This window comes from Juglans microcarpa x Juglans regia, chromosome 7D (genome assembly GCF_004785595.1).
Source record: "Juglans microcarpa x Juglans regia isolate MS1-56 chromosome 7D, Jm3101_v1.0, whole genome shotgun sequence".
Taxonomy (NCBI): domain Eukaryota; kingdom Viridiplantae; phylum Streptophyta; class Magnoliopsida; order Fagales; family Juglandaceae; genus Juglans; species Juglans microcarpa x Juglans regia.
Window position 1 is genome coordinate 26,461,501 of NC_054606.1, and position 9,917 is coordinate 26,471,417.

Consider the following 9,917-nt stretch of genomic DNA (forward strand, 5'->3'; position numbering starts at 1 on the left):
GCGCACCTACGAAAGAGGTAGTTCCCTAGGTAAGGGGAACGAGGATCTTTGGGCGCTCGGGCAGCACGCACTGGGACCCCCGACCTAGCTTCTCGACGTCCTATGGGGAGAGGGAAACCTGGTCCCTCTGGCTCCACTTCGGGAAACACCCTCTCTGCTTCAGGATCCCCCAGCCTCGCTTCGGAACCTCGCTAGCCTCATCGCGAGCCACCTTTGGCCACTTCCCCTTGCTACTAGTCATGGGAGGATTCGAGTGATGCTTCTGACCCCGGGGCGATGAAGGGTCACTCAAGAAATCCCGACCAAGCAGATATGAGCGGTCGGGGATAATCAAGTAGCTCCTGATGTTGACGTTGGATAGCACTGTGTCGTAAGGGTGGGTTGATACCCAAGATAGCATTATCGCTAACCTGGCCTCCTCCTTCCTGGACAAATTAATAGATAGGCTTTTGGACAGGGGGACGTACGACCAAATGACTTGAACAGGAAACTTCTGATGGGCCTCTTCCCCCTCAGGTTACTCCCATCCTGAGCCCAAGACAAAAAAGAACTTCTTGGACCAGTCTTTGCTGTGCGAGTGGCGCGACTCAAGGCTAGTGGTGCACCTCCTGGCCTTGTATGCCTTGGAAGCTGCACAAACTCTTGTCAAGGCGTAGCACGCGATCCACTGACAGGAACTCCCGAGCCGTCAAGTCGAGGTACTTTTCAGAACTAGCACTAAGAACCCTCCAATAGATGATGGAACTGGCCATCAGGAGCCACTAGGCGTTCGAATGGAGCTGCGTGGGGGCTAGCCCCAAGAAGCTGAGAACATTGCGAACGAACGTGAAGGGGTAGAGCGCCACATGGGCTGCCATCCTGTCAGAACCCATGGTAGACACTCGACGCCCTGGGACCTCCAAAACCGCCAATGCAGGGATGTTGTACTTTGCCCTGAACGCCCGGAGGTCATTAGGGAGATCGATGACTCAAAACTCTTTCCAGTGAAGTACAGGGGCTTGTGCTGAAAGAACCTTTCAAGGCCATGGGAATGGCTAAAGATGATAATGAGAAAGAAGAAGAGGGACACTGAAAGCTCGAGGGAATGAAGGAAGGGGCAACGATGATGAGAAGCTCAGAGAAGAGAGGTAGTAACAGGGAAAAGAGAAAGGAGAGGGGCCTTATATAGGGCTGCACATACGACGAGGCAACGGAAGCCAAGGCGTCGTTGATGATGCGGGCGAGTGGCCTCGAGAAACGCTACCGAAGTGGGAAGCCACATCGAGTGCGTGGGGAGCATGAGCCAATGTACAGCCTAGGACGTGGGGAAACACCCCCACCGAATCCAACCTTCAGGAAGCTGGAGAGATCGCGGAAACTAAGGCGATGCAAGTATTGAATAACGTGGGTAGGTGGCCTCATGGAACCCAACCGATGCGGGACTGTGCAGATGTGGGAAGCCACGTCGGGCGCGTGGGAAGCACGGGCCAATGCACGACCTGGGACATGGAGAAACGCCCCCACCGAATCCAATCGTCGGGAAGCTAGAGAGACCGTGGAAACTAAGGCAACACAAACATTAAATGATGCGGGTAGGTGGCCTCGTGGAACCTAACCGGCGCAGACCCGCGCAAACATGGGAAGCCACGTCAGGCGCATGTGGCCAAGGCCCAGCCCGGGACGTGGGGAAACACCGCCACCAAGCATTGATGATGGGGAGAATGGTCGCAAGGAACGCGCCCAAGGGAGGCGTGACAAATATGTTTTGAATTCCCACCACACGAGGGTGCTCATAATTCGTGGGGTACTATAAGGGGAGTAATCCCTAGGGTTGGGCCAGGGGGTCGGGCTCAACCCATGAGGCCCGAACAGTTTTAGGGCCCGAGGACAAGGGCAAGGCAAAACCAGGCCTGCTCAGGAGGCTCGGGAAGGGAAGCAGTTAGGCTACACGCGTTGACTAGAGCATGGAAAGTAAAATTGTCTGACACCATTGTTGGCCGACATTCAGGGATAGTCTCTGAACCTCAACGTCTAGACATGCCTAAGGGATGGAAGCACTTGACTGGGGTCACACCACGACAGAGAGCCACGCCACATTAAATGAATCTCGAGATTGGGCATGCCTCGACGTGCCTCCAGGGATGTCAGTAACAGCCACAATCGAGCCTAGCAAGCCTGCTGCGCAACAGGGAGATGGCCGGGACACTCAGTCCCGATACGGTGCGACACACTCACTATCTCCTTCCTGAGAATCGCCCCAACCAGGTTATATACCCTCTCCCTCAGCCAGGGGAGGGGTTTAGACACTTTTACTCTTCAATTCATAATCCCCACGAAGAAATCACATACTGACTTTAGCATCGGAGGTGTCTCCCACCACCCCGAAACTCTCATTTCTTCATAGTAGCAGGCAGATGAACTGTGCCCTCGTGGAGTTGCTCGGGCTGTGAAACACGACATCAACACTACTATTCACTACTATTCAATATTCTATCATTACTTTTTCACTACTATTCACAGAATATTTGATATCATCTCACTATCCAAATGCAACCTTGACCGATCTAGCGAAGATTGGAGACAACTCTTCAACTGTCCAACACCAAGCTTCGAGTCACCAACACCAGTCTCCTCTTACACAAATATGAGAGATATTAATTCTATTTATCATCCTCACACTACACACTATATATAATTTTTTATTTTTTTATTTTATTTTTTGCTCTGAGCAAATATGTGGTGTATAATGATGAGTATAAGAACTTAATTAGTTTATAAAGAATAAAAAAGAATAAAAAATAAGTATAGTATATGGGATAATGAGTAGCAAAACTCTTAAGATTTTGCTTAAAGGATTTTCATTTCACCAATTTTTTTGCTTGAATTTAGGGAGTTTGTAAGATATTAACGCCTCGTCGGTTACACAGATGAGACGAAAAATATGTGAATAATAATGAGATAATTTGTGAATAATAATGAAATTATTTAAGTGAAGATGTTTTATGAAATTTTGGAAAAAGAGAAAAAAAAGTTTATAAAAAATATTGTTAAAATATAATTTTTTAATATAATTTTTATTTTAAGATTTGAGAAAATTGAATTATTTTTATGTTTTGTTTGTAAGTTTGAGAAAATCGTAATGATTAAATGAAAAAGTTTAAAAATTAAAATTGAGAAGTGTTTGTATTTAAATGATATTTAGATGTTGAGATGAGATGATCTATAAAACAAAACAAGGTCTAAAAGACTCTTTAGCTTTTTTGACATTGCAATAAAATGATGATTAGGGCAGTCCACAATAATTTGAGGGTCTATACCATGTTAGAGATAGAAAATAGTAGCGTAATTTGAAAATTTTTATACCACAAATTATTCACGTAACATAATTTAATTTATAAAATTTAAATTTCAATAGTCAAAATTTGAAGAAAAATAAAGGACTTTTAAATACAACTATTTTCACAATTATATTTTAAAGTAAATATTAGTAAGTAAATATTAGTTTTTAAGATGATAATAATTTATTTAAAACGATTTTGGGTTTGTCAAAAATATTTTGAAAAAAAGTAAACTACTAAACTGGACGAAGACAGGTCCCTACAATTAAGGTTTTCTTTTAAAGTTCAAGTAAATTAGGTTTTCCGACTTTGAGATTGGAAATAAGACTTGTGAAGCGCCCCCCATGACTTGCACCAAACCATCTAACCGACCAATGAATTTCACTTCCACCGAAAAGCAGAAGAACCCAGGTGTATACTCCCAATAAATTCCCGCCACGTGTAAGCTCGGTTGATTCGGACAGAAACTATGATCTCAGAAGCTCACCCGCGGGTAATGCAAGATCTGTGTGAAAAGGGAGCCGTGGTGCTATTTGAATCACCGCTTTTGGATGAACAAAACCCTCTTTCTCCCAAAACCCAAACCCTTGGCGGCTGTGTGAGCGTGTGCGAGACCCGCCCCTTGTCTCTCTCTCTCTCTACGAGGGTTCATCCATCTGTCTTCGTTCTCTAAAACCCCCCTAAATACTATTGGGTTTTAGGGTTTTACCCGTCTGAAGAAGATCTATCCACTAATACCGGTCATGGCTACCGTTGCTCCTCCTGCGGATCGTATCCTTAATCGCTGTCTTCGTCTGGGTCTGCTTTGGTTTCTTGGTTTTTCTTTCTTCTTTGATCTGCTTATACCTTACTTGAGTTTCGATCCCACGGGGTCTTTGTTGCTTATTTTATTGGTTTCTGTTCGAGCTATATAAATATAGATCTGTGGGAGATGTGTATTTTTGGCGTTCTATTAGGGTCTATTTTTTATGGTTTAGGTTAGTTTCCATTAGGGGTTATATTTTATGCGATGTTTTGTCTAGTACGGGTATGGAGTGGAGATCTTTGTTTTTTATGATTTGAGTTTGCGTATTTATAGGTGAGGTTTTCTTTCAATCTGTGCTCAGATTGCCCTTTCGTGATTTATTGGGGTTTGGTGTTTTCCAAGTTTTTGAAAATTTTGTGTATTTCAATTTGTTGATGTTCTTGATGAACTGTTGATTGAATCGACAGTTCCTGAGACGGGTCTGAAGTTTTGGTTATTATGTTGATTAAGGACGTGCATCTTAGAGATATATATACACTTTGTTTAATCTATCCTCAAAGATTGGGATTTTCTCAATTCAAATTTGGGTGTTTGGTATGCAATTCTACTTTGAATGGTTTGGGCAAAGATTTGAGATTTTTTACGAAATTATGTGAATGAACGTATGCCATCTGCCATGCTGCGATCATTGGTGAACAATAAATTAGACTCGTGCCACAGAAACAATTATTTTCTTATGCTTCGTTGATTTGGGATTTTGAAAGATGGATTATATACTGATATTTCATTCAATGTTTGTATTTAGTCTCCAGAAATATGCGTTTCCTTCACTTCTTTTTTCAACAGAAGCTACAGATTTACTACAGAAATTGTCGTTAGATTCTCAAACCAAGGCCTTGGAAATTCCTGAGCCCACCAAGAAGGTAACTTACTGTGATCTTTGATTGGCTGGTTAAGTGCATCCTATTTTCTATTGATCTGTGCCGATTGGATTGAGTTCCTCATTCTTCTGATAGAAATTAGGCGCTTACTCGTTCAGGAACTACTAAATAAAATGAAGTTTTATGATTTTCATATGCAAAAATATTTATTGCCTATGAATAACTGAAAATGGGATAGAATCTGTCAAACATCAAGGCGGAACATCTATTTTGATTGATTGAGTTTCAATGAAAAATCATTACTAGGTAAATTCCTCTTTTTTTACTTATAAAAAAGGGGTAAATTCCTCTAGTTTTACTGCTATTTGTGTGGCTTAAAATTGATTACGCTTTTATGCAGCCTTCATCCAATCAATATGGGTCTGTTGATTCTGCCAATGCTACAAACGGTCAGATCCCATCATTTGAGCGGTCTGTGACTCCATTACTACCTGATTTCATGGATCCATCCGTGTGTTATGTACCTAATGGTTATCCACCTGCTGCCTTTTTCTATGGAAGTAAGTTGATATGTGAACTTGGGATTTTATCTATTGGAAGATTAAATTGTTTCTGTTTTTCCCCCATTCAAACATTATTGTATGGATTACACGTTGTCTGCTGCTGGATTTCTTTCCTTAATGTTGGAAGGTTAAAGTCTTGTATTTACCTGTATTTGTTTTTTAGGCTATGATGGGACGGGTAATGAGTGGGATGACTACTCAAGATATCTGAATCCTGATGGAGTTGAGATGACTTCTGTAAGTTGTGCTTTCACAGTGATGACATTCATTCCTCTCTATAACCTTGGTATCAATTGAAATTTTTGTTTTGTTATTATAAATTCTTGATATGTTTGCATATGCTTTAGTCATGTACACAAATGATTCTGATATATTATAAGCTTATGTTATGATGTAACTGTTTCTTTTTTCAGGGAGTTTATGGGGATAACGGGTCTCTTTTGTATCACCATGGTTATGGATATGCACCATATGGTCCATATTCACCAGCAGGCTCACCAGTTCCAACTATGGGTAATGATGGTCAGTTATATGGGCCTCAGCACTACCAGTATCCATTCTACCAGCCACTGAATCCAACCAGTGGGCCTTACACTCCAACTCCAGCTGCCCCTCAAAATGACATTTCTACCTCTGCAGCTGCTGATCAAAAGCCTTTGCCTGTGGATGCAGCTAATGGGAATTCTAATGGGGTTGCAAATGGCGGTGCTGTCAAGGGAAATTATGCTCCCACTCCCTTAAAGCCAGCTCATCAGAATTCATTTGTTTCTAGTCGTTCATATGGATCTGGTGCTCTTTCAGGGCTTGGTCCCAACTCCAATTATCAGGATGGAAGATTTAGTTTTGATGTGTTAAGGTCTCCCTTCCCATGGTTAGATGGTCCACTGCTTTCAGATGGGCATCATCGACCTGTGACTAGCACGGCGATCTCTTCTCCAATTTCAAATGGCAATAATCTTCCATCTTCGAGGAATCAGAACTTTCGTCCAAATAGTAATTATATTGTATGCATGACTCACATTATTTCATTGGGTACTTACAGGTTTATATTTTAATTAAACAGGTGTCGTATGGTTTTTTAAAAGATTGGCCGAGACATCAACTAGGTTTCTTGCTGGTTGGTTGAAGCTATGGTCATAGTTGAGGCAAAGTATACACTAATAGGATAAAGGAAAATATCTTATTTCAATTCTTTTGTTGGTTGAGCAGCTCATCCTTTCGGTTCATTCCAAGCTTCAGCTCTGTTGAAAATTGAATGAAATAATTGAGTAGATAGCGTTTAGCTGACTTGTTGAATTTAGTGCTGCTCTTAAAACGGGTGTTCTACGGTTTTTTTTTTTTTTGTAGCTTCATGTTTGCACCTCATTGAACTTTCTATTGAAGCATTATTTCTTCTGACTCAACAGGGTTTGCACCATCCAAGACCGATGACTGGCATGAATGCAACTCCTGGGTTTATGGGTAGGGCGTACCCGCCAAAGTTATATGGCCAGTATGGAAATTCTGTCAGATCTGGCATGGGATTTGGTACTCATGGATATGATACACGAGCAAATGGACGGCCATGGTTGATGTTTGATGGTAAGCAGAAACCCAGGGGACGATTTGGTTACGGTAATGAGAACTCTGATGGTTTGAATGAATTGAACAAAGGGCCTAGATTTAAGGTTTCAAAAAACCACAAGACTTTTGCACCCAATGCCTTGGCAACTAAGGTGCCGAATGACCCAATAAATGCTACTATTGATGAGGAGATGGATAAGATGATTGTAGTTCCAGACCGTGAACAATACAACAGACCAGATTTCCCTGAGGAGTATACTGAGGCAAAATTTTTTGTCATAAAGTCATACAGTGAGGATGATGTCCATAAGAGCATCAAGTATAGTGTTTGGGCCAGCACACAAAATGGCAACAAGAAGCTTCATGCAGCATACCAGGAAGCTCAGGATAAATCTGGTGTTTGCCCTGTTTTTCTTTTCTTCTCGGTGAGAATCTAGACGCAAGAATTTGTAGATCTAAATTTCTTTTAAAGCATTACTTGCTCCTAAATGTTTTTTTTTTCCTCTATTCTTGTCTAGGTAAATACCAGTGGGCAGTTTGTTGGCCTTGCGGAGATGGTAGGAGCTGTTGATTTTGAGAAGAGCGTGGAGTACTGGCAACAAGACAAGTGGAATGGCTGCTTCCCTGTTAAGTGGCACATTGTAAAGGATGTTCCAAACAGTTTGTTAAAGCACATCACCCTTGAGAACAACGAGAACAAACCTGTCACTAATAGTAGGGACACTCAAGAGGTAATTGTACTTTTGGGTTTTGTATTTTCCTGGTGTTCTTTGTTTTCCCTTTCTAAATTGCTAACACTTGGTTTACTTATAAAAAAAAAAAAAATTGCTAACACTTGGTTGTGTGTAGGTTAAGTTAGAGCCAGGACTAAAAATGATTAAAGTATTCAAGGAGCATTCCAGCAAAACATGTATTTTAGATGATTTTGCATTTTATGAGGCGCGCCAGAAGACAATTCAAGAGAAGAAGGCTAAGCAACCGCATTTTCCAAAACAGGCAAGACATCATCTTTGCCATATGCTCATTTGTAGGCCTTTTGTAGCATGAATGAATTTCTTTTTCTTGACTTTTATATCAGTTCTCAAATTATTCTTCACAAGATTTTGTAGACTATATCTTTGCCATGTGAGCTTAAATATTTTTGTGAACCATTGATTTTTTAAATGTCAGGTATGGGAAGGAAAGCACTCTGATGAGAGGATAGAAAGGGCGAATGGTGAGTTGAAAACCCAGAACTTGCTGGAGGCTGCCTCAGATTTGATCAAGGAGCCTATCCCTTCTGATGAGACTAAAGAGGATCCAAAACTGTTGGGGAACGGTTCAGCTGTGGAGACAGGAGATGTGCCTAACGGTGCTAAGCAGGGTATGGTGCCAGAGAATAGAATTCTAGCCAATGGTGTTGCAAATGGTTGCTAGCCTCTGCCTTGCACAACGGTGGTCCATGTGCACTGGGATTTCTAACAAGGAATTTTGCCGGAGGTTGTTGATTTTATGTGATGTTGAACTAGCTACTGGCTAATTCTACCTATCTGTTGGACCGCCGTGTTGGATGCGTCTTGCTCATGCTTGAAAGAGTATCTTCTGTCGACGGATGGAATGTCATCTTTAGATTTTTCAAGCATGGCAAAGGCAGGGTAGGTTTAATTTAATGGATGTGTGAACCCGGGTCTTTCTTTGGGTCTATTCTAAAAGTGGCTAGCTCCAAACAGGTTCTGATTCTCTAGGATTTTGGGTTTAGGGTTCCTTGTTTCAGTGGCTTTTATATTCATATTTTGGTGTTTTTTTTAATTTTATTTTTGTGTTTTCTTTTTTCTTCTTTGGCTATTTCCTGTCTTGTAAAATCTAGAGCTACTTTGCTGCAGAGCAACTTTGCTTTTGTATTTGTAAGAGAGCTAGAATCAAGGTGGGAAAATATTGCAATATATAGTTGGGAGTTCAAGAAGTTTTTTCGTTTTTGTTTTTAACTTCCAAGTGTAGTAGTAATTGTTGCTTTCTCTTTATCTGAAGAAAAATGAGAACCGCTTTGGGCCGGTGTCTCCTACAAGTGCTTTTTATCGGAGTCAAATGGGAACGTGCCACGTAAAAGGTTGATGAAAAATCCAAGTCTTGATCTCCCCCCCCCCCCCCCCCCCCCCCCCCCCCCCCCCCCCCCCCCCCCCCCCCCCCTCCCCTCCTCTCTCTCTCTACCTCTCCTTTACAAAATCCTTAACCCCTCTCTCTCTCTCTCTCTCTCTCTCTCTCCCCTTCAACTTCTGGGCTGCACTTAACTAAGTCACCATTCGTATTTGTCTCAATCGAACAATAAATCTATGCAAATGCTTTGTAGTGCTGTTATGGCTCTTCCCCTCTTCATTTTCTTGCAAATGAACAAATGTAAAACCAAATAATTTTTTTCTTCATAGCCGCCATTGATGGATCTAGAAGAGGTCATAGAGCTCTTTGATTTTTACTGGCCTCTAAATCTTCGAGAAACAACTTTCAAATGTACAGAAATTTGTCGGACTTCAAAGCAAACATAGATCATCAAATTCAAGAAAACTCACAAAAATTAGATATTTCTCGCATCCACAATTAGGAGACGAAAAACAAACGAAATGAAAGAGGGGAAATATCTGGTTTGCCTCTATTCATTTGCAGAAAAATCTGGTTTTACCTCTGTTAATTGTTGATGTGTGGGGACCCTTAAGTTCAATCTTAATCCTGTTTGGTTGCTGAGAAAACCTGGAAACATTTCGTGATTTTTCTTCCGAATGTTTTTGGTAAACATTCAAGATATAGAAATGAAAAAACATAAAGGGCATTCAAGGGTCTAAAATAACAAATGTAAGTGTATAGGAATATTTTGATG

General features: G+C 41.5%; 1 protein-coding gene across 1 annotated transcript; it reads left to right on the plus strand.

Annotated features, from left to right (window-relative positions):
* Positions 1–3,862: 3,862 nt before the first annotated feature.
* LOC121239263 (YTH domain-containing protein ECT4-like) lies at positions 3,863–9,007 on the plus strand. The gene is made up of 10 exons (XM_041136474.1): positions 3,863–4,088; positions 4,909–4,985; positions 5,344–5,503; positions 5,670–5,743; positions 5,920–6,510; positions 6,913–7,494; positions 7,588–7,800; positions 7,919–8,065; positions 8,240–8,546; positions 8,580–9,007. The coding sequence occupies exons 1-9, from the start codon at positions 4,061–4,063 to the stop codon at positions 8,483–8,485; spliced, it is 2,118 nt and encodes a 705-aa protein (XP_040992408.1). The 5' UTR covers positions 3,863–4,060; the 3' UTR covers positions 8,486–8,546; positions 8,580–9,007.
* The last annotated feature ends 910 nt before the right edge of the window (positions 9,008–9,917 follow it).